The 25,818-nt window shown below is 35.5% G+C and overlaps 1 protein-coding gene across 1 annotated transcript; it reads left to right on the forward strand.

Moving 5' to 3' along the window:
* Nucleotides 1-2,376: 2,376 nt before the first annotated feature.
* Nucleotides 2,377-25,818, forward strand: LOC145683280 (uncharacterized). The gene is made up of 3 exons (XM_081754646.1): nucleotides 2,377-2,482; nucleotides 9,656-9,734; nucleotides 21,502-25,818. The coding sequence occupies exons 1-3, from the start codon at nucleotides 2,438-2,440 to the stop codon at nucleotides 25,773-25,775; spliced, it is 4,398 nt and encodes a 1,465-aa protein (XP_081610772.1). The 5' UTR covers nucleotides 2,377-2,437; the 3' UTR covers nucleotides 25,776-25,818.

Consider the following 25,818-nt stretch of genomic DNA (forward strand, 5'->3'; position numbering starts at 1 on the left):
CAGCCTGAGAAGGAACCAGTTATCAGTCTGACCACTGATGAAAAAACCAACACCCTCTCCTGAGGTCGTCATGGACTGGGGAGTACAGCTAAACCTAAACCCGAAGTCGCCACAGACTAGGAATCCTAACCACAACACAGGGGCGGATCCATGACCGACTTCTGGGGAGGGGGGGTTGACATACTGCTACTTTTAAGGGCTCCAAACTTTGGGATGGGTTTTTTATATATATTAAAAAAATAAGAAAATTTCCTCTTCTGGGGGAGATCCCTCTGGATCCGCCCCTGCCACAACAAAACCTCGCGAAGCTGCTTTGGGCTGAGGAGGTCTTCCTACAAGTTTATCCAAAACCTGCAGATGCTCTGGAGGCTGCTTTGAGCAAAAGGGACACCGTGCAAATCACCTTTCTTCTTCATCTTGGACACTTAAAGGAAGACATAATTAAATTATACTTTGTAAAATTCAAAGATATCTGTATTTAAAATTTGTAATAACATTGGTGAAGGGGAAAACACCTGGACCGTTATTTACTCTACCTCAAAGACATTGCAATATATATCCCTGCTGAAATCACATACTTAACGTTCCACTTATATAAGATACTCTGTATAACAATAAATATTAACTTGAACCCAACCTAGACTAATAATTATTATTTTGAATTGCCTAACTACAGGAATGAAATTTTGATTTGATCAATACTTTATAAAACAATTGTTCCTCAGGAAGTGTAATAATAGTTATAATACTTAAAACTGAATCTCTTTGTCTGAGAGATGTATCTCTTGCCTGCCTGCACTACCTGTGCTATTGTTTGCTGCTCAATGTTTCAAATCAATACAATGTTGTGTAAAAGGCCTTGAATTATTTAACAAATATAATATGGTATTTCAGGTCATAGGTAAGCAAGCTCAGAAATAAATAAATAAATAAAATTATTAAATGCAGTGAATCTGAGCTTATACTAAACGGGCTCTATGCAGAGTTGTTTCGACATATGATTAGCTTCATACTAAAGTCCTGACTACTGCAAGAAACATATGTTAGTCAAACTCTTTAGTATGGAACTAATCACACGTCGGAACGACTCTGCATAAGGTCCAAGATGTTTATTATAACCTACAGCAGGTCGTAGGCTTTCAAATAATAACTAGTGGTAATATTATAAAAAAAATTACTTCAATTGAGCCACCGCTGTGACTAAACGGCATATAATTGGAGGATACATTGTCAGCAAGGGCACCCATCAAGGGGGCAAGGTGGGGCGCTCGCCCCCCAGAGGAATTTGTACTTAAGAATATCGAAAATCCAATAGAATTTTTATATTAGTTACAGCAAAATTTGAAACTATTTTTGAAACGTCGCTTATACTTGCCCCCCCCTTGGAAACCACAACATGGGCGCCCTTGGTTGTCAGCACATTAGTTTAAAACCTTTGTTGTTTTCCAGTCGGATATTCGTTGCCTATTAATGTAATTTGAACCCCGTGGCTTAGATGCACATGGTTGTGAGTTCAAACTTAGGTAAAAGTACATTTTTTTTTGTATAGATCCAATGTCGAGAGGCAATTATTCCTGCATAAGTAAACTTAATATACTTTTTTTTTCTAGAGAAAAGCTCTTCTCCGTTGCTCCTTATAATCTAATGCAAACTATTTCAATTAGTATCAACTTAATTCCAGAAATTTTACTTTTAGAACCTTCCGTTCTGTGTTATGTTTTTAAAGAACTATTGAAGAATCTCATAAAGTCAAATAAACATAACATTTTCCCAATTCTCCATTTTTTATGGCTGGAATTGTGATTCACTTCCAATTGTATACATTATCTGTCCATCATTGTTGCATCGCGTAATTAAAAAGGAAAACACCAACAAGTGAATACCAGTACCCTTTGACAAAGTCAAATAAAATCAGTGTTACATAGACCATCAAGATGGAGGCATGTTCTCTTTGCCAGTTATGTCATGGACTTAAACCACAAATGAAGAATACTCTGACACACTTTAAAACGAATTACATTTGTCTGAACGGGTAAATGTGCAACGCTAATAAAAATGAAAAAAAAAGGTCGGGTATTCCATTGAGTAGCGAAAAAAAAAAAAAAAACCAGCTGTAACTAACCTTACAAGACAAATTGAATAAAAGGGGCCGCGATAAGAAGAAAAAGCGGAGACGTAATTTTTGTAAATTAAACCTTTTCTGTGAAAACGTCTTTGTTCTTTTCTATTGGTCAATTTTTTTCCGAACAATTAAATTTCATTGGTAGTTCTATTCTTTACCTCTCAAGATGAAATCACATATTCTTCTTTCTGTCTGATTTTTCCTGAAGAATATTGTTCGTTTACTTTTTGAACCTTATTGTGTGTTTTGTGGGTTCTAACACGACGTAATGTTTTAGATTTTATCCAAGCAGTTCATGGGACACTTCAATCAAAGATGAAACCAGAAAATATTCTACGTCTTTCCCTAACAATTGTACAGGTTTGTGAACATTCATTTTGGTTGTATGATTTTTGGTGATGGAGAAAATAATCTTCACATTACTTTTTTTTGTCCTTGTGTTTAATTACTTCGAGACAATAGTTTATGCTAAACAATTATAATTGGTTACTGTTTCTTTTAGTGTCGATTACTAGTTTTGAACATTATAGATCTTAGTTGGATAAAGCATTCGTTTCCACAAAAAAAGCTAAATTTCTCAGTTGCCATAAACGTGTGGTCAAATTATTCTATACTTAACATTTGAAACTCATTTGGTAGTATTCTTAATAATAGATCTAATTTCAGTACTTTCTTAATTATTTAATGTATTTTTTAGATTAACGATTTCTACTGAAGTGTTTATGGCTTTTATGGTTACTGACTCAGTGCATATTCTATGTTAAATATGTTAAACTGTGCGTCTATGTTTAATACAACACTAATGCTGAAAGAGGAATACAAAATGGAAAAAACGAACTTCCTATCATACTAGTGTTTCTGTTTACGTTTCTTAAGATTGGGACAGTGTCTTCGGTGTTAGAACTGGACAGTCATATTCTTATTCGCTAGCCCAGCTCGAGCTTTATCGAGTTTGAGCTTCATATAAGAGCACGATTCCTATACATGGATACAGAGTTCGAGCCGGGGTCATAGCGAGCTCAAGCCTCAGTGACGTTAGTAAGCGCGAGCTTGCACGAATGTATATCCCATTGAGGACAGTGAGTCGGAACAGTGTACAAACGCGAACTTGATCCAGGTCCGCACTCAGAAATGTATGTTGAGGTGTCCGAATTTAGGGTTGGTCGACCAGTATTAGTCACTATGCCTAGGTAGTATTGAACTGGTACTTTCTACACTGAATAAACCGGTAAGTAATTTTAAAGTACTGCTTCCTATATTCTCAGCAAAACTAGTAAAACTAAATGGTTTTCATAAGAAATACGTATTCAGGTGTGGTGGAAGATCAATTATTACGGTACATCGAAAATTTGTCTTCTATATCAACCAGAGTTTTCTTAAGAGAATGTAGAAATGTCTGTAGAGTTACAAGGTTTGCGGAATCGTTGGACCACTACAGCAGGTGCGCTCCTGACTCGATCCGTTGATTCTTCAGTCATTCGTAGTTATTATCTAATACAAATAGTACCTGATATTTCCTGATGTACCTCGAAACTATGTTTAAAGATTTAGCTTTTAGATATTGTTAAAGGAAACATTACAATGGATACACAATGGATACTAGTGAGCATGCTGATATTGGAATGTATCTACGTAAAGAAATATTGTCGTAATGAATGTCTCTCTTTCTTGGATTATTTGACATCAGTGCTATACTTAATGGGCGATTTCTTTTTTTACAACATTTTATTATGTTACTTTTCTGTGTGTTAATGTCAAATCTTGGAACTTAAATATCATACACTTTCATCTACTTAGAGCAAGTGACGGCAGTGTTCGTAGTTTCAGAGAAATTTCCCTAGGTAAATTTAGCAAAAAGGGAATTTTTCGATAAAACATGAAAATCAAGGGAAATTTTTGTAGGGAAATGAAATGGTTGGCAACAAGGAACTTAGGTTTTAACGCCAAGTATGTAATGTTTAAAAGAAGAAGAACTATGTTAGCATGTTGTTTATGGATAATGCAAACTGTAATGGCTAATAAGTTAAGGTGTTAGGAGCTGAGCAATTTATGATAAGATAACGAAATAAGTGATCCTCAATTTAAGAGAGCGTTAGTGATTGTAGAAGTGTTATTGGTAATAATAAACGTGTCATATGATCAAAGATTGAATTGTAATTAGAGATATATTATTTGGTTATTGTCCATGGTACAAATTAAGCCTAACCAGCACGATAGTTGAATTTTCATATGTATCAATTTGGCGACGAGGTAATTGGAACCTACAAAGGCAAGTGAAAATGCAGTGTAATTCGGAAGAAGGAAGTTTTAAAACAGAACGGCCACAGAATTACGTGGAAAATCGTTGGATGTCGGAGCTTAGAAAACGTGACCTCTTAATTCGATATTTGGTTAGAGATGTATGCTACCTTAAAACAATCATCGTAAATCAGAAGGCACAACCATATGAATGTTTCAGATGTTACCAAAAATCATACGTATCAGCTAAGCGTTGTAAATTTTGCTTATTAAGCCATGCTGATGATGCGTGTCCTGCAGCAAATAAATTATGCTTCAAATGTCAACAGCCGGGACATTTTGCGTATGTATGTTTATTCATTCAGAATTCACATCAAGTTCCAAACTTACCATCGAAAGTTTGTAAGAATGCTCCATACTGTACAGAAGCACAATTTCATGTAAAGAATAATCTGAAGGAGGCGAAAGTGCAGGTTGACACAAAAGAAATTTCTGAGAAGAGAGTTATTGGAATCCATTCACTCCAGTTTAACACACCAATTGAAGTGCAAAAGAAACCAAAACGAACTCCACCGACATACGTTCGAATAAGTGCTCAATCTATAGAATCCAAAGAAAATGATCAGACCAGTGCTACTATAAACAATCTGAATGAAGAAAGTTTTGTACAACCTCAACTACGTCAATTACAGACAGAAGATAATGCTTGGAAGGATCATGAAAAGAAGTTAAACATTGCTAATCGGGAAGAAAGATTCAAATCAAGAGATGTGAAAACAACTCAGAAACGTGCCGCTACGATTAAACTGCTTCCACCGTCAGAAGAAACAATAACTGGTGACGAAGTACATAACAGAAGAGATCTCGGACATTCAGCTCTACGTAACAAACTTAAGAAATGTAAAAAGAAGAAGGATGCTTGGTGAAGGCTTGATAAGTGAGGGAAGGAGAGAAAAAAGAAAAGAAAGGAGGAGAATGTTGTAGGGAAATGAAATGGTTGGCAACAAGGAACTTAGGTTTTAACGCCAAGTATGTAATGTTTAAAAGAAGAAGAACTATGTTAGCATGTTGTTTATGGATAATGCAAACTGTAATGGCTAATAAGTTAAGGTGTTAGGAGCTGAGCAATTTATGATAAGATAACGAAATAAGTGATCCTCAATTTAAGAGAGCGTTAGTGATTGTAGAAGTGTTATTGGTAATAATAAACGTGTCATATGATCAAAGATTGAATTGTAATTAGAGATATATTATTTGGTTATTGTCCATGGTACAAATTAAGCCTAACCAGCACGATAGTTGAATTTTCATATGTATCAATTTTCACTGTGACTGATTGACCAATATAAATGCTTAATTTTTCTTTGTTCTTCAGAAACAAACCAATACAATAACAACAATCTGTGTGTGTTCAAAGTAGCATAATTTGCAACCATTGTTAGCTTACTGTATTTGTATATATTTTTTTGTAAAAAAAAGTGAAGGAAAAAGTAAAAAGAAGTATATGAACAAAACAAATGTAGTTGGCACTTCCTTTAATATAACTAAATTAATATTAGTACACAACTTCTGACATAGGTATTAGATACTCAACACACTAAGGACAATTTGATAAGAAAAGGCAATATTTTTTGTATCTGTCGAGGGAATTTTTATTAAGGAAACCTACGAACTACTGAGTTTGACCAGTTTGACCTGTATGTTTACACGTATATCGACTAACGATTAGACTATCTCCAGAACTATTGGTGATACTAATGACCCATAAAATTACCTTCGAAATAATTTTATATTAGACGATAATTTGTACGGCTTGGCACAACTTCAGAAATTTTTTTATATCGTAGGTAGGGTAAAACCCCAAATGTGAGGATAGGCACCTAAATTGAAACCCCTACCTATTTTGTGAAGCAAGAGTTGCAATCTAATGGAATCGACCTAAAACAAAAGAAAATAGCCCACCACAGTACCAGAAGTCACATGAACTCGTTGTATGGAGAGTTGTTAGTATAGCGGACACTGGAAGAAATTATGTCCGTACAAAGTTATTTTAACGTGCACACATCAAGCGCTCAAAATTAAGAAGGGAAGTTCATATTCATTCCGTCTTTACTTTCTTTTATACCAGTGAATATGCGTATTGCAACATGTAATGAGCTACCGGTTTTCTTACATTTATATTTGAGATGGCGTTAGTCATTTGTTAATCGATCGAATGTGTTATTATGAAACCCTTAACTGGTTCAGTATATGAGACCGGTCTCATAATGCGACCCACATAGTAATATTGGGTCCTATATTAGGAGCTCGTTTGTATTCACATTTCTGTATTTAGAAAGAAGTCTCTGTCTAAATATTTGGTGTTGATACAGTATTCATGAATGGTTCCTTATTGTGACAGTTATGTTGTACATTAAAACGTTCTTTATCTTTACTTACTGTTTTATGTAACAAAATACAAACAATGTGTGAACGCTATTTGTTCATCAAACAAGGAAAAAAGAACTTCAATTGTTGGAAGAATATTCATATTTTTTAGGATGCAAACATTTTCAAAACTTGTTTCTAGTTGCTAAAACTAAATCTTAACTAAATGCAAGTACGTATTCCTAATAAGAAACCAATGGTGGAAGCTAGTTTTTTCCTTTCTTTTGATGCAAATGATGTTCCAAAATCGTCCTGGTAAGTCCTTACCAACGAGAAGTAACCTAGTCCTGTGCATAGAACCAGTAATTTCGCTGCCATTGAACAGTAATTTGGATACATTTTTACTCGTTTGGTGCACATTTCAGATTAAAAGAAGTGACCAAAACTCGTTGCAGTTTATGCGTACAAAAAGTGTAAAATTTTTTACACTGTGTATATTCACAGTACAATAACACTGAAGAAAATGAGGTAGATTGAAAATGTAACGTTTTAAATGTTTGTGCCATCATAGGATTTGGCTTAAAAACAGTGTTGAATGGTGAACTGATAGAAAAACTCTTTTAATATTACACAAAAGGTCTGGGTCTCTTAGTAGGTAACCGTCATAAAAATGGCAGTATAGTAACTTTAGTCACATTTTTCAATAATTTTATATCATTATATATCTTTTTATATTCCAATAGCTTGTCTCGTAAATTAAGCACTCTACAAAATACATTAAAATAACAACAGTATTTGTTTATGCTAAATTAACCAGTATATAGCATCCTAACTTTTAGGGTCTCATGTTTGGGGTTCTTACCCTAATAGTAATAAATTATTTTCTACTTTCAAGCGTTTTATTATTATTATTATTATTATTATTATTATTATTGTTATTATTAGCTGTTTTTAGTGCTTTTATTTTTTCATGCCTTTTTTTGAAATTAGTTCATATTTTTTTAAAGTTTTTTATATACATTTGAAAATCCTTTTCTAAAATTTTGAATAAAGTGTTATATGTTTCGCAACAAATTCTTAGAAGTTGAAATATGTAAGATCAAACATTTAAATCATATAGTATTTTGAAGTTAAGAAAGTTAGTAGTAAAAGAAAAGCTTGCATGTTATTAAATAAATACTAAAAAGCTGGTAATAAGGGTAAAAATCCTTTAGAAACAATGCATTCATTAAGAAATGCGCAAACAATGTTTTCGATGGGATAATTTCGTGTTATGTCCTAGTAAACAAAAGTTAGAGAATGCACGATTAAAAATGAAATGAAATCCTTCCGTTTTAAGTTCCACGATTATGCTCTTTAGACTAAGGGAGACGATGACTGAGCCAAGTGAATAAAAATGAAAAAATTGACGAAATTAGAATGTGCGAAGAAACTTGAGTACTTTGAAAAAAAAAATAACTACGGACGATGCTCTGTCCACCACAAATGCACCATTAAAAGAGATAATTTAAACACGTATATTGTTGAAGTAAAATGAAGAATTTGAAATAAGATTAAAAACATTTTGCGCAATGGAGTTATTTCACTAATTTCATAAAATATTTAGCTTCAACCTTAGAAAAAAAGCTCCCAGTGCTAGTAGTGTTAGTTCCTATTCTTCATTTTACCCTTTCACCTCCCTCCCCACACAAAATTCTCCTTGGTGTATTTTATGAAAGCATTGTTTTTAGAGGTTCGTACCTATAACAATATTTTTTTTTCATCTGGAGCTCATCCGTGTGGGTTTTCTTCAAGGCCGGCCCACATTGACCTAAAGGACAGGACAGCTGAACTTACTTTAGTAAAAGTACTTTTAGCAATACAATAAAATACCATACCACATATTCACTCGACCTTGCGCTAGATAAAGACACATCCAACGATGTAATTCAGATACATTGTTCAAATACTAGTGCATTTCGCTCTCCGGATCTTTTCCTGGCTCTGGCTCCTCGACTTGCCTGTCCTGTCTTCGCTCAATGAGCGGCCAGCACCAAATAGACAATAAATTGACGCTGCGCTGCAATCACAGAGTCAGGAGAGGAGAATGATTATTCCTGACGAAAGATAAGACGATACGGAGCTCTCTCAATAGAAATTTATGAATTTTCGAGACAAGAAAGAACTTTCGCGAAATCTTATTGACAACGAACAGCGTCGTAAGCTCCCTCATGACCATATAGTTAGCGTACACGTCCTCAATGAGAGAGAGACGCAGGTGAGATTCTCGGTAAGAGTTCATGCGGTTCGATTTCCAAGCTGAGCTATAGGTCCACGTCTGGTTTAGACTCGCAGTTGAAAAGGATGCTAAATTCCAGTTCAACGAACCAAAGAAACAGCTTCAATTCGTAGGCAACCCTAATGCACTCCAACTCTACTAAAAAGAGAATCATACAAGATCCAATTAAAACATTGGTGATCACTCAAATCTAAACATGTCGCTCACTACTACACCAGTAGCTAGAAAGCTTTCGGCTAGTTGGCGTGTGCTTGGCTCTTGGTTTTGTACGCTTGCAATTGAAACCGATGGTTTCATACAATCTGCCTTTTGTTGTATTAGCAAGCTGTGCTTTTAGACCCTTCGCAGAGCGTCATAGCATTACTGGTCGTTCATTAGATATTGAGTTGCCTTGACTTGTAAAACGCTTGCATCAAGCTTAAGTGGAACACTGAATGCAAGGTTTGGAATCCAGCTTGCAGCATGCTTGCACGCTTTCCAATCAAGCCGGACGCAAGCTTGCTGACTTCCAATGCAAGCTTACAGCAAGCGGTTTGCAAGTTGTCTCTGCTAGTACAGTAAGAATTACTATAAGTTTAATTAAAGATTTTTCTGTGCTTAATTTACTAAGAATGTTATTAATTGTTTTTTTCGTTCTTCTTTTCTCTCAGATTAATTTAGCTGTTGGATTTACTTATTTCGATGATAACGCTGTAGGGCTCCGACTTTTAAAAGTGCCACCGAAAGAAGGTGAGTTTATTTATATATATATATTTTTTAAAAATAAGTTTTTAATCGCTTCCTGATTTTTTAAAACCATTATCCATCTTACGAGGGTCATTCGGAAAGTAAAGAACGTTTTTGTATAAACACTTTAATAACTGATATACAAAGGCGAAATTTGTGTTACACACTATGTGATACTTAAGTTACTTTTCGACATAGTCGCCGTGTAAATTTAAACACTTGTCATACCGTGGTACAAGTTTTTCTATGCCTTTGGCATACACAATTGCCGCCAAACTGTTGTACCAATCACTAACAGCTTCCTTAAGTTCATCATCACTGCCGTAGTGGCTTCCACCCAAAAAGTCTTTCAACTTTGGGAATAGGTGGAAGTCACTGGGAAAGAATTTGTGCAGCCCATCAATAGTGAATCGCCTATCCTCTTGAATTTTCCGCTAAATTCTTCCTTTGAGTTAGTCAGTCACAACAGAAGGCCGGCCCGAGCGTTCCTCATCGTACACATTCGTCCGTCCGTCATTAAACATAATGCACCACTTACGAACTGATGCTTCATTCATTACACTTCCATACACCTCAGTGATTTGTCTATAAATTTCTATCGGACGCACTTTTCTTGCATTCAAAAATCTTATCACACTACGAACCTCACACTTGGCGGGATCAGTAATTGTATCGCACATTTTACAGTCGCACAGCGAAGCAATAACGGACCGTAGCGGATCGCAGCTGGTGCCAGACTGAGGCTAAAGCATGCCCAGGTCAATAACCCAGCGGCAGCGGGGGTGGGGGAACACGCGCACGCGCTAGCGCAAAACGTTCTTTACTTTCCGAATGACCCTCGTAGTTATGTATCAAAATCTTGATGGTCTGCAGCCCCATTCCTCATGCCCTTCCCGCTCGTCTAGTGCTTAACGGCGCTCATTTGGTGCACGTGGTTCCGGGTTCGTTTCTAAGACTGCCACCTGCCCATAGTAAAATGTAAAGACATTTCATGCATAGAGCTCCCAGACGACCCATTTTAGTCAGGATAAACCCGGATTTACATCATGTGTCGCCGTCCTAAAAAAAAAAATCTTCAAAACTTGAAGGGTAGTACTTAGAGAGAATTTGTTAATGAAGCGTTAGTCACCCTCTTAGTTAATGTCGTATTAGTTATGTACTAAGAAGGGTGTACTTTTTGTTATTCATAGTCTGCTTGGAGTTCAGCTAATAAGTTGATTTGAGTATGATTAATTAATATAACCCCAATACATCGAGTGAGCAAAATAAATGTGGCAACTACCAAAATCTAGACGTGCGCATGAATAGTCTGTAGAAATAAAAATGTATGAAATACGAAATTCGAAATGTTTTCTTTGTAGTTTGACGTCACAATAACTTATAAATAGCTATGAAAACGGATTCTAATGAATTTAATGATTTCTGAGAGATATGTTTATGGAAGGAATAAGTAGAGGTCAATCAATAGTCTATTAGCGATAATATAATAATTATGTTGTAATTATAAGGAAAGATAATTTATCGATCAGTTGTATGTATCAATCAGAAAACTGGAAATTTTCTTCTCACTGTTCACTTTAAGAAAAAGTTCTGCTATTGTAGAGGACTTAGCTAGAGACCTGCTTCATAGATAACTCACCCGATGAGGTGAAAGGAAAGAAAGAAAAACAGGTTTTTAATATCCTTTGTATTCTTATAATGTCTTTATTGTGGCTAAACCAGGGTGCCATCTACTGTAAACTAATTAGTTATATGTGATTAACTTAGTCAACTACTACTTGCTAATCAGAGATTCAGAATACACTCCTGATGACTAGTCAAACCCTTAGTACGGTGCTAATCATATATCAAAATGATTCTTCATAAGGCCCGAAATTTCTCGTTTTTTCTGCAAACATAAGTTAATGTGATTTGTGCAATATTTTAAAAATGTCGGTTTTATTAGTAATTAATTTTTGAACTAATGGTAATGACCTATTTCAGCAAAAAGAAAGTGATTAAACAGTAAATTTTCATGCAGTGTCCTTTCTTCCTTTGTTTGTTTCACAGGGTTCTCCTCTACTACTTTTATGCTTCGGCGGGAGAGGAGAGTGATAAATTTGGGGTAGTTGTAAATTTTGGGTACAATGTAAAAATTGGGAAATTGTAAATTTTGAGATAGAATGGTAAACATGAGGAATTATAAATTTTGTGATAGAATCGTAAATTTGGGGACTTGTAAATTTTGAGTTAGAATGATAAATTTGGGGAATTATACATTTTGGGGTGGAATGGTAAATATGGGGAATACTAAATTTTGCGGTAGATTGGTAAATTTGGGGAATTGTAAATTTTGGGGCATAATTGTACATTTGGGAGAATTGTAAATTTTGTTATAGATTGGCAGGTTTGGGGGAATTGTATATTTTGGGTTAGAATGGTAAATTTGTGAATTGTAAATTTTGGGATAGAATGCTAAACTTGGAAAATTGTAAATATTTAGATTAGAATGGAAAATTTGGAGAATTCTACATTTTGGATTAGAATGGTAAATTTGGTGAATTGTAAATTTTGGGATAGTATGGTAAATACGGGTGAATTCTTAAATTTTACCGTAGAATGATAAATATGGGGAATTTTAAATTTGGGGTAGCATGATAAATTGTGGAGAAATATAAATTTCGGAGTAGAATCATACATTTGAGGGATTGCCACCAAGGACTTTGTAGGAATGAGGACTTCTGATTATCTAGTTTAATGAGAAGAAACGAAAATAATACATGTTGGACTTTGATACATTTGATCTTTTAACTCTGAGTTCAGGAAAATAAAAATATTGTTATTTATCTCTTGGGAACGAGGTTGCAACTTTTACGGAAGATATAGCACATTGTTTTCAAGATCAGATACTATCTAATTATAGATACTATTGTTTGATGTGAAAACTCACACATAAAATTTAATTTATAATATTATACTATCTCTGATGAGAACCGGGGCTTCCAGAGCAGCTATATGTAGAAAGTGCCAAAACAAAATAGAAAATTCGTTAATAACAGTTTGAATTTATGACAGAAAATGCACAAGACACGTTACTCGTATATTTAGGGACATCTGTGAAAGTCTTAATATAATATTAATGTATAAAGTACCCATAGTTTTAGAAAAATATTTTGTATAAGTAAATTGGGATATTTTAATAGGGATATTTATGAAGGTCGAAACGAAACGAAAGGATTGAAAACTTGAAACTTTGCTTCTTCTCTCCTCTAAAACCATTTTCCCATTCTTCTAACTTCCTCTCTAAAGTTTTTATTATGAACCATTCTGTCCATTATCTCAAATTACATTTCCTTTACCATTACTAATAAAACTCCAACTGACCAAAGCAGTTTATACATTTTAAGATTATATATTAGTGTTACAGTTTCGGCTATGTAACACAGCCTTCCTCAAACACATTATGAGAGAAATATCCAATTTTGACAGCTTATATACAATCTGGCCAGTTCCACAATCTTTTCCTTTGTCAGTTCCTCACTCATTTTAATCTCCTTGGTTGTCTTTCTTATGTTCCATACCAGCTCTTTTTTTCAAATTACTCAACAGTTTCTTACATCACACATCCGAAGCCCTTCTTAATCACTATCAATTATTAATTTTAAAAACAAAGTAGAAGAACTGGTTGGGAGAAAGAGGAAAGAAGGAAGAAGAGAAGAGAGTGGTAGAGAGTAGGAACGGTGAAACTCACAGAGGAAGAAAGTAAATTCCTAAACTTGTGTTACAAAAAATGAAATGAAATCTTTAAGTTTAACGTCCCATGGTTATGCCGGTTAGCCTAAAGGAGACGGTGAGAATGAGAAATGAGTAAAAGGGTGGAATGAAGGAAGTGGGAGGAAACGGAAGAACCCCGAGAAAACCCACGAGCAGGTGTTTGTTCACCACAAAGTCCACATGGTGCGAGCTGGGATCGAACCAGGGACCCCAAGCACCGGAGGTGAACGCTCTACCACTGAGCCACCGCGCCCCCCACTTGTGTTACAAGTTTGAAGTGAAAGAAGAGAAGGTAGGTGAAGGACGTAGTGTATTCAGTAGATGAAACTATTGTAGACCTGGATGATAAAGAAGAAAGAGAAAGAATAAGAAGGAGAGCGGTGGCGATAGTCAGACTAAGAGCACACTTAAGAAGTGGAACTTTGAAATGTGAAGGAAAAAGTCTTTAAAATTCTGAGAAGAAAAAAGCTGTGGTAATTGAACAAGCAGACAAAGGAGGTGCAATGCTAGTAACGAAGAAAGACTGGTGTAAAAGAAAATTGCTTGATCTAGGTGATAGGACATACGAGGTGATAGAAGAAAGATGAAATTGAGATACTCAAATATAGGTGGCTGAAAATAAAAGAAGAACAGACTTTAAGAAGTGGGTGAAGGAAGAAGGCAGATACCCAGAGGGCTTTCCGAAGATTCATACGCAAGAGATAAAGCTAAGATCAGTATTGGACTGAAGGGTGATCAATTTGGAACTGTTACAAGAAGAATTAAGTAAAATAGCAAAAGGGACAGAGATAGGCCAAGACAGGCACAGAGTGAAGAATACAGAAGACGTAAAAAGAAAGATAGAACAATTAGGGAATCAGAGGGAGAAGACATTTATGTTTGCTGTTGATGTAAAGGAAAAATTAGGACACGCGGAAATAATAGGAACAAACCATTGTTCGACGAGGAATGTATTAAACTAGCAGAGAAGAGAAAACAGGCAAAATTACGTTGGCTACAGAAACCGAATCAAATAGCGACAAAAAATTTCGTAGACATAAGGCGGGATACTACCAAAACTTTCAGAACAAAGAAACGCGACTTTTCGAAAACTAAAATTAATGAACTTGAAGATAATAGTAAAACTTCATCGGGACATGTATAAGGGGATCAACGAATTTAAGAAGGACTATCAACATCGTGCCTATATATTAAAGAAAGCTCACGAAACAGTTCTCTCTCATACAGATAACATCTTAAATAGATGGAAAGATTTCATTGATGAATTGCTTAACACGCAGCCAAAAACTTATGTTCATCGAGAAAGAGAAATACACACCACAGAACCATATATCCCAGAACCTAACCCCATAGAAGTAGAAATCGCTATAAAGAAATTAAAGAAACACAAATATCCGGGTGCAGACGAATTTGCGGCTGAGTTTTAATTTTAGTTGGAGGCGAAAAATTGTGGAAAAGATACGCAAACTCATTCTTCTTATCTGAAACAAGGAAGAATTGCCACAAAAGTGGGAAGAATCAATCATTGTACCAGTTCACAAGAAAGGCGACAAAAGTAACTATAATAATTATTGAGGCACTTTTCTTCTGTCAACATCTTATAAAATACTTTCAAATGTTCTATAAGCAAGATTGACCCCATACGCAGATGAAATTATTGGAGATTATCAGTACGGATTTAGACGAAATCGATCAAACATTTACCGTTCGCTAAATTCTCGAAAAGAAGTGGGAATACAATATCCCAGTACATCAACTATTTATTGATTTTAGAAAGGATTACGTCTCGGTTAGGAGACATGCATTGTACAACATTCTTACCGAATTTAAAATACTGAAAAAGCTCATTAGATTAATTAAGAAATGTTTAATTGAATCCCAAAGTAAAGTCCGGGTACGAAAATTTTTGTCCACGAGCTTTCACGTCGACATAGCCTGAAACAAGGAGATGCGTTATCGCCATTATTATTCAACTTTTTTCCTTAAATACACTATAAGGAAAACCAAAGATAGCAACCAGGGGCTAGAGTTGAATGGGATTCACCAGGTTATGCCACATGCTGATGATGTAAATTTAATAGGCTATGAGAGGAGAACAATAGAAAAAAAATGCAGAGATCTTATTAAACGCTTGCAGAGACATAGGTTAAGAAGTAAATGCAGAGAAAACTAAATGCATGGAAGTTCGTCAGAATTGTATTAATAATACGGTAAATTATGAATGCCTTGAAATATTAAATAATAATTTTGATAAAGTGGATACTTTCAAATACCTGGGATCAGTATTAACAGACGAAAACCATATTCACGAAGAAATTAAATGTCGACTAAAAGCAGGGAATTCGTGCTATTATTCAGTTCAAAATCTCTTGTCTTCGCGGACTCTGTTGAGAAATCTATAGCTTAAAATATATAAAACGATAATCTGTTGTTCTGTATGGTTGTGAAACATGGTCGCTTACTCGAAAGGAAAAGCATAGATTGAAAGTATTTGAGAACAAGATCTGAGACGAATACTTGGACCCAAGAGAAACGGGAATGGGGAATGGTGGAATCTTCATAACGAGGAACTACATAATTTATACGGTTTACCCAAGATCAAGTCTAGGAGGCTCAGGTGTGTATGTAATGTAGCCAGGATGGAAGAAAGTAGGAACGCTTTCAAAATCTTAACTGGAGTACCAACCGGAAAACGACCATTAGGAAGACCTAGGCGCAGATAGGAGGACGACATTAAGATGGATCTCGCAGAAATAGGAATACAAAGTAGAAACTGGATCTAATTGGCTAAGGATAGAAGTCAGTGAAGTGCTTTTGTGAACGCTGTATTGAATCTCCGGGTTCCATAAGCCATACAGTTAGTTTGTTACTTGCTGTAAAGGCAATGTTTCCCAGTATTCAGAGGAACTGCGTGGTGAAGGCCATAGAAGAAGAAATGAAAAGAGAAAAATAAGAGATTGGAAGAAAGAGAAAATGGTAAAAGTGTTGCAGGTATTATGGGACAATAATTATTGTACAGTAGGAAAGTATAGGGTTAAAATTAAAGAAGGGTTAAATATAGGTTCAAGGTTAAGTCGTCTGGTGCTGTCAGAACTGGTAATGAACAGGTGGGAACAGAAAGTAGTAGAAAAAGATAGAAAAAATCTAGTGATGTTCCTTTCGTGACAGATGCGTAGACAAGTGGGAGTATGGAAAGGAATGAGAATGCAACTAGAAAAATTCGTAGTAATTATTGAAGATGAAGAGAAAGGGATAGAATTAAAAGTAAAATTGAAAAAGATCAATGATGAAAATTTTCTGGACATAACTAATAAGAGATGGTATAAAATAGAATGTGCGATAGGAATTTACTGCCATGAAACTAGTGATGTAGATACCAGCACGAAAAGGAACTTCGTGTTTAATATGGAAAGGAGAATAGAAGAAATTGATAGTGAATGAGAGAGAAAGAAGAAGGATATAAAGAAATTAGACTGTTTACTAGAGAGGAACGGTTACCACAAAGAGAAATTAAGGAAAGTTAGAAAAAGGTGAGAGAAGGGAGTAAAAGGAATTTGAGGTGGAAAAGAAATGACACTGGATAGAGAGCACTGGAAAGTAAACGGAAATGCTGAAATGCTTACTAACAGGAGGTGAAGTAAAAACGGAAAAAGGAGGAAAGAGAATTCTAGACGTTTTTAAGAAGTCGTAAAGTAGAAGGATGAAAGACATATATGAAGAAGCTAATGTGTAGTGTATATGGTGGAGTCTAAGGATTGTATTATGAAATACATTTTAAAAAAACAAGGTAAAAACTTAAGGAAAGAAAAAACAAGTTGGAGACAATATAAAGCTGAGGAGAGAGTACTGAGAAACCTTAAGGAAACGGGTCATAAGATAGATTGGGAAAGTGTCCAAGCACTGGAAAATGAGAATGGGACAATAATAAGGAAATGGAAGGATGCACGATGGATTAAGAAATAAAGAAGTGATAAATTAAGAAATTGGACAAGTAGACTGTTGATTCATGAGCAGTGGGATAACGTATTGGAACAAATCGAAGAAAGATAGTAGGTGTAGTCTATTTCTATATACTTTAATATTGTTATATTTATACTTTGCAGTAGTAATGTATTTGTGTTACATTTAATGTTATCTTATATACTTTTATGTCGTTACATTCATAATTAGTTTCAGTATTGATACTTCTGTTATGATTATATTAACCATCCATCAAGGGCAGATAAGAAAAAAGTGTCAGGTATCATTATTGAGTCAGGTGGACACTAGGGCACGTTTCAGTCCGAGAAGGGGAAACAACAGATGGTGTTTTAACCAAATAAAAGAATGTGTTAGGCCTTTTATTTTTAGTATACAACAGGTATTACTTACATAGGTTTTTCACTCTCCGTACGGTAATGAATACAGCCATTTCAAGAGAGGTCAAAGCCAGAATCTCTACCAGTTATGACTACTGGTGGAGGTGATTCCCTTAGTTGTTAGAAGACCATCAGTGACTGCAGTGTTGACACCTGAGCATTAAGGCTAGCTCATATACCCCTTCGTGACAAAATATCAAAGTACGGATCTCTCGGTATTACCGCTACCCGGCATATGGTAGTTCAACCACAAGTCTGGCTTCCCCTAGTTTTCCAGCAGAGGGTTATTAAGGGGCCTACCTCACGAAACATTGAAACTCATATGAGAACCACAAACACGTTAAAGTACTATGTACATTTTCCCTGACTCAATGGCACATGTAAGTCGCATATCGGAGGCAAAGAACCCTCGGTAGGGTCATCCAAATTCAACAATTTTTTGGTAATCTTGACTATCTCAATTTTACATACTGAGGTATAAGATACATTTACCTCCCGAGTTCAATGGTGCGCATTAATTATCTATTTGGGAAACAGGCCGAAGTGTTTTTCAGGAGACAAAATTCATGTTGGAAATTTTATTGGATCATTGGAAAGCATCAAGAATTTTTAATATAGTACCAGAGTAATTCGACAATAGGACTAATGTATCATGGAAGGATAAGTGTCCAAAAATCAGAGACATATCAATTAATAAATCTATTTAAGCTGAAGCAAACGAATATGGGTGGGTTTAAATTCTCATGAATAGTTTTCAAAAAAATCCACAAAAATGTTTTCCTATACTATATATGCTGACTATATACAAAACTACATGTATATATGTAAAACTACATGGACTGATTTAAATCACGAGTACTTCTGGTTCACGTGGAAAGTTGAATTTTGGCATGACTGTAGATTTCCGGAACTAACCGACAGGAAAATTGCCTTAGGGGATCTAAAGAAGGGATGAAGAATTTCTCCATGTTATTTAAATGGGTGTTTCTCGACCTATAATGTCATGTTTTAGGTACTTGGAATTGTAATAAAAACTTGAAATTCTGTATGCTTGTACGTTTTCGTTAGCATTAAGTAAGTAAATCGCTAAAAATAAAAAATTTACAAATGTGGAGTGGTGTAATGGGGAACTGAGAAATCTTTCCCATATTATTTATGTACAACACCTTTTACACCCCCAAGTTATTGAACACTTCCTTTAGAGCTACAATGATTAAATTTGAAATGATTGTAGCTTTTCGGGACTAACCGACAGGAAAGTTGCCAAAAGTGAATATTTTTAACTTTTAGGGGTTGTAAAGGAGAGATGAAGAAATTCCCCATGTTATGTAAATGGGTCTCTTTTTGAACATATAATTTCATATTTTAGGTACTTGAAATTGGATTAAAAATATGAAATTCGGTATGCTTATACGTTTTTGTTAGCGTTAACTAAATAAATCGTTAAAAATAAAAATTTCCAATTGTAGAGTGGTTTTATGGGGAACTGAAAATTCCTTCCCCTCGTTATTTACATAGGACATCTTCTACACCCCAAAATATTTATTCACTTCCAGCAGGATTAGAACGATTACATTTGGTATGATTGTAGCTTCTAGGACTAACCTACAGAAAATTGTCAAAAGTGAATATTTTTAGTTTCTAAGGGGTCTAAAACTGGGGATGAAGAAATTCCCATATTATTTAAATGGGCGTTTACTTGGGATACAAAATCTTATCTTTTAGATAGTTGAAATAAGAAAAAACTTGACATTTGGTAGAATTGTGGATTTAAGAGGTGTGAGGGCCAAGTAAACGTGAGGGTCAGGGGGCAAAGCCCCCAGCTCTGTCAAATTCAGGAAATATAATCCAAGAGCAAATGCACAAAATTCACTCTTGATGCAAAGGCTGATACCTAAGGGATGCAAGGCCGTAAGCCGAGCGAGCAAATGTCGGGGTCTGGAGGACGGAGCCCCCAGCTAGCCAAAATTTTCCTATAAGCCTAAAACTTGATGTATGATAATCACGCACTCTTATACCCTCATCAAGGTTATCATTATGATACTAATAAGACGCCATTACAGAATATGGTTAACGAGATATAAATTAAAATTAAGATTAATTCTCGGACTTTAATAAATAACGCTAAAAAAAGGCACATTTCAATCAATAGACACCAATGAACTAATCAAAATGGCACGCTTGAAGGTAATTTTTCAGAGAATTGAATTATTTTTTTTTTACTTCGTTGAATATTATATAATTCCTTGCAAGTAGTACTTGATATTGTTGTTTCTGGATGAGAATTTTATGCTTAACTTATTTATTTATTCATTTATTTACTGTATCAAATTCGAAAATGTGCAGTGTTAAGTAGCAGATTGTATCAAACGTTTTTTGTCTTCTTCTTACTTTGACACACATACTGATAACAGTAACACTTATACTGATAACAATGGCACACATAATATCTATGATGTATACTGATAACAGTGACACAGCTACTGATGAGAGTAACAGACATAATGCTAGCTAACAATGACACATACTGGTAAAAGTGACATATACTGATAACAATGACATACGTACTGATAACACCTATAGACATCCTAATAACAATGACAAACATACTGATAACACTGACACAGATACCGATAAAACTGACTCACATACTGATAAGAGTGAGCTAACAATGACACATATTCTGATAACAGCGACAGACATACTGATAACAATGACACATACTGAGAAGAGTGACATAGTGATAACAATGACATACCTACTGACAACAGTAACAGACATACTAATAACAATGGCATACATTCGGATAAAAGTAACACATATACTGGTAACAATGACAGACATACTGATAACTGTGACATACACTGATAACAGTGATACACATACTGAGAATACTGACACACATACTGATAACAATGACGCTCATACTAATAACAACAACGCACATACTTATAACAATGAGGGAGCACGGTGGCTTAGTGGTAGAATAATTACCTCAAGTGCGTGGCGTCCCTGGTTCGATATCCAGCCACCAAGTAAGTTTGTGGTGGACAACATCGTGTTCGTGAGTTTTTCGGGGTACTATCGTTTCCTGTCATGTTCTCATTTCACCAATTCTTTCATCACCATTCACTTACTTTAATCATCGTCCCTTAGCCTGGAGGACATAACGTGGGACGTTAAACTGAAATATTTCATATCATGATAACGATGCATATCCTGATAACAGTGAAATTTATGGTGATAACAGTGACACGTATACTGATAACAGTGAAAGATATGATAACAGTGACACGTATACTGATAACAGTGAAAGATATGATGATAAGAGTGACACGTATACTGATAACAGTGACTCACATACTGATAACAGTGAAATATATTATGATAACAGTGACACGTATACTGATAACATTGAAATATATGATAACAGTGACACGTATACTGATAACAGTAACACACATACTGAAAACAATAAGAGACATATTGATAATACCACCCACATACTCATACCGGTAACGCAAGATATTAATTCTAATTATTTCTATTTCGTTATGTAATGAAAATATTAGTAAATTTATGAGTATAGAAAATATGAGTACTCTCACTTCCTAAATTTTCTGCCACTACTAAACTTTTTTGCTATATTTTCTTTATAGTAAATCCACAGCAACCAAAGACATCTACGACAAGAGAGGAATACACAACTTTACCACAACACTCAAGTCAAGCGTCACAACATGCCGAAAACAACAAGATTGCATCTCGAATGATAGAAGAAGAAGAAGAAGTTAAGGAAACAGAAGCAGATCATAATCCAGTTCGCTCTACAGGAAGACAACGCCGAGGAGCAGTGGATTCGACAGTTACAGAAAATAATATTATTCGCAATGATCTTCCTGACGACATTTCATCAAGCATATTGGAAAAATCGTATAAAAATGGTGTCAAAACAATTGTTGATTCCTCGGGTGCCAAATATATAATTATTCCTGTATCATCAAAAGAGTGTGAAATACATTTAATCAACTTAATAGAGGCAGATGTAGGTAAGTGTGAAGGTGGGGATACACATAATGGTGAAACAGACGAAACTTCTATCGATAATTTACAAGACACTGATTCAAATGGCGAAGAGGTTGTAGAAATGCAAGGGAAACCGTCGTTATTAGGGAGGATTAGGAACAGATTTAGTTCACTAGTAGGTCGTCGCAGTAATCAAGATTCCAATACAGCTAGTACGTTAAGCGTATTGGGGAGAATCCCAAGGTTAGGGCTTCGTATACCGCAAATGATAGGCAGTATGGCACGCAAATTACCCATATTACCAAAACTAGGCATATCACAGTCTCCAAGAGATTCATATACGACAATTTCTGAGTCTGATACTGATGTGGGGACCGAGACTGAGGAACGTGAATTTGATGATGCTACGCCATCACGCTCCTCTACTGGTGTTGTGGAAATATCGTTATCAAAAAGAGAAAATAAAAATACTGAAGAAGTGTTCCAGGATGCACCAAAGGAACATGTGAGAACGGTAGAAGAAAAATTCGAGGTTGATACTAGTGACAGTACGTTACCAACAAGTGAAATGAGGAGCCAAATTACCAACAAAGTATCTAGAGAGGCATCGACTATGTCTGAGATTGTAAACCAAGGAAACATGGAACAAGATCGCCAGTTATCTCTCGGAATTTCATTTAGTAACCCGAAAACTCATGACACCGTTGAGCACGATGCTTCAAGTAGGAGAGGCGTTGCGAATGTTGATAATAACGTAGGTATAACCTTCCATGTTACTCCTGAACAGGGTGATAATCAGGAAGAAGATCAGAGACAAACCGCAGCAGAAGCTATAAATAAACAGTCCAAACCAGGAAAACCTAGAGGAGTTAGATTACATAGTTCAGAAGTATCTCCAACAACTACAGTTAGGGAAAATTCACACGAAGACGACAACACTGAAATTGTAGCTAATAAAAGGGAAAGTTTATTTCAAAATTTCTTACCAAAAAGTCCTTTCAAACTTCTAAAAGGAATAAAAGACAAAATAAAATTTCCCAGTATATTGACAAAGTTATCGCCTCAATCTGAAGAACTTACAGAAGAAGATGAGAGTGAGAGAAAGAGACTTATAGATGTCACCGTGAATATTGAAAGGAGTAAACAAGAACGAAACAATGAAGTAAGTACCACTAGTACAGATGAGGTATTTAACGAAGGTGAAGATTCTATTGGATTGAGAAAAGGTACTCATAAAAAGTGTTCCGATAATGATAGTACTAATAGTGATGACGCAACTAATGAAAGATTAAAACTTGTTGAGAAACTAATAGACTTCAACTGTTATAATAGTAAGAAAGTGAATTCAAAAGGAAGGAGGTTTGGATATGAAAGAGAATTCAATAAACTAGAGGAAGAAAATATCGTAGAAACCATTCCAGATAGCAAGAATAACGAACGTGAGGAGAAAACGTTATTTGAAGATGTATCTGAGAATAAAGATGTTGACAACATACAGAACGATAAGGAGAAAAACAAATTAGAAGCAAACATAGAAATTGGAAACCATAAAGAGAGTAGAAGGAAGGGTAACCTTTTCACTAATATTTTAAAACGTGTTGGAAACACATTTGGAATAGGAAGGGATAGAAATGCAGACGAACAAGAGAAGAAGATACAATTGTCACTTGAAAGGAACACAGAATCGAATATCATGCAAGAAAGAAATACACACAGAAATGAGAATCAAAGAAATATACAACTAGAAGAAGTGAGAAACGAACGCGTAGAGAAAGATTCGCCAAGTCGCATTGATATTACCATCAAAAGACAGAATACCAAACATGAACAGAAATACGAGGAACCTGAGAAAGAAAACGTTGAAGAAAGTGAAGTTCCTGTTGCTTTACCTAATAGTCAACTCAGTATTACAGCGGAAAGACACGAAGCTAACTATAAGGATATCGAAGCAAATACGAGACCTGTAGATCAGAAACTGAGTTTTTCTGACCATGTAGATGAAACAGATCAATCAAAGAATAAGGAAAGCACAGGCTCAGTAGAAGTTTCTGTATCAAAGAAATCAACTCCATCCGCATACGACGTTGAACTCAGAAGCGAAGATGACAGAGAGAGAAAAGGCCTACTGGGCAGAATTTTCTCTAAATTTCCTTTGAAAATTGATGTTAACGGAGGAAGTAATTTCAAGAACTTTATTAAAGACAAACTTAAAGGACCTGGAGTTCAGTTAGATTTAAACATGAAAGAGAACCCACCTCAGTATGAACCAAAGAATACAAGTCCAGATGCATCATTTGAACTTACTTCAAGCAAAAATAAAGGTGATCAATACCTTGATGAATCTCCAAGACCAGTAGAAAAGAAAACAGAAATTTCTGTCAAGCAAATCAATTTTGAAAGACAAAATCAAGAAAATGCTCTCCAATCGGATGCAGTCGTTGAGTTACCTCAAGCAGGTGGGACGGAAAGACAACAAGCAGATGACACTGACGAGGAAGCTGCTCGTGTTGAGGTAGGTCGTCTTGTGGAAGACAAAGACCAAACGGCCCAGTCAAAACCAGGTAAAGTAACAATTAATGTAGCACAATCAGTTCAAACATCACGCGAAAGTTCAATTAAAACGAGTAATGAAAGAGAAACAGAAGAACCTAATGTAAAAATTGGCATTAATATAAAGACCGAAAAGGAAGCTGTTAGCACAGAAAGTACTAAGCGCAAATCTGGACTAAGAAATATGTTACGACCTTTACTAGAATTACCTAATAAACTAAGGAGCTTACGTCAAAGTATAACTGCAGAAAAGCCCAATATAGTTGTTGGTATATCTCGCGAAACAAGCACAAAACCAAAATCTAACAAAGAGATAGCTAAAGAAGAAGAAGGTCCAGAATTTGCGGATGCAGTCATGAACCTCCCAGAGAGAGAAGAAAGAAGTAAATATATGAATAATGCTCCGAAGCAAGACTCCAGCAGAAATACTGAAATAAAACTGAAAAGTGCATCTGTGAGTCCACAAGCACAAAGCAGTGACGAGAGTACGAAAATTAAATTTAAATTTACCAAACAACCAACTAGTAATTCGCAGGAAATGCTTGATAGAGATGCAGAAATTGGTTCTAAATTGTCTATATCAAGAGAGAGACATAATAAATATAATTTGCAGCCGTCCACAAGGCACCAAGATTTGGAACTTAACATAGATGCAGATGAAGTTGGTAGTTCAAGAAATGTGCATAAAAAGAATACTAATGGTAACGAAATGAACCAAAAACTAGCTAACAAACAAAATATATTCTTCGACGTACCATCTGCGTCCGAACGACAGAAGAGTCTCTCGTTGACAATTTCAAGGGCGGGAAAACAACCAGAACCATCAGGTGGTGCTATAGAGTTAAGTAGTCAGTTAAAGAGGGACAATACAGAGGAAATTTCGAGAGGTAATCAGAAGGAAGTTGCAGTTTCGCTAAGCAGAAGTAAACGACCTTCTGCGGGGACTGAGTTGCATGCAGATGCAATGCCCGAGGTATCAGTGGAAACCGGAAAATCCGGATCCGGAACGAACATTGAAATTGAATCAGGAGACAGTACTAATCTTAACTTCAAAGGGAGTTCCGAGCTCAATTCAGAAGCAGGTCTCAATATGAAACTCCAGCAAAAAGGATCTCAAGAAGATAGTGCAAATTTGGTTCCATCAGGTTCTGATTTAAGTGGCATTAAAACAGATCTTGCAGTTCCTCTAGGAGTCAAATTTAAAGCTGGTACAGGGGGTGTTCATGAAGATACTACTAGAACGGGAGGGAGTCTTATTATAGAGATCAAAGGAGAAAGAGCAAAGAAACAACCAAAAATTAAAGGTCCTATATCTGCTTTGAGGAGTATTTATTCAACATTAACTGGTAGACGTTGATTTAAGATTTTTTTTTTTTGTTTTTTTTTTGTAATTTTGAGAT

Source organism: Thermobia domestica, chromosome 4, assembly GCF_964235325.1.
Source record: "Thermobia domestica chromosome 4, izTheDome1.hap1.1, whole genome shotgun sequence".
Taxonomy (NCBI): domain Eukaryota; kingdom Metazoa; phylum Arthropoda; class Insecta; order Zygentoma; family Lepismatidae; genus Thermobia; species Thermobia domestica.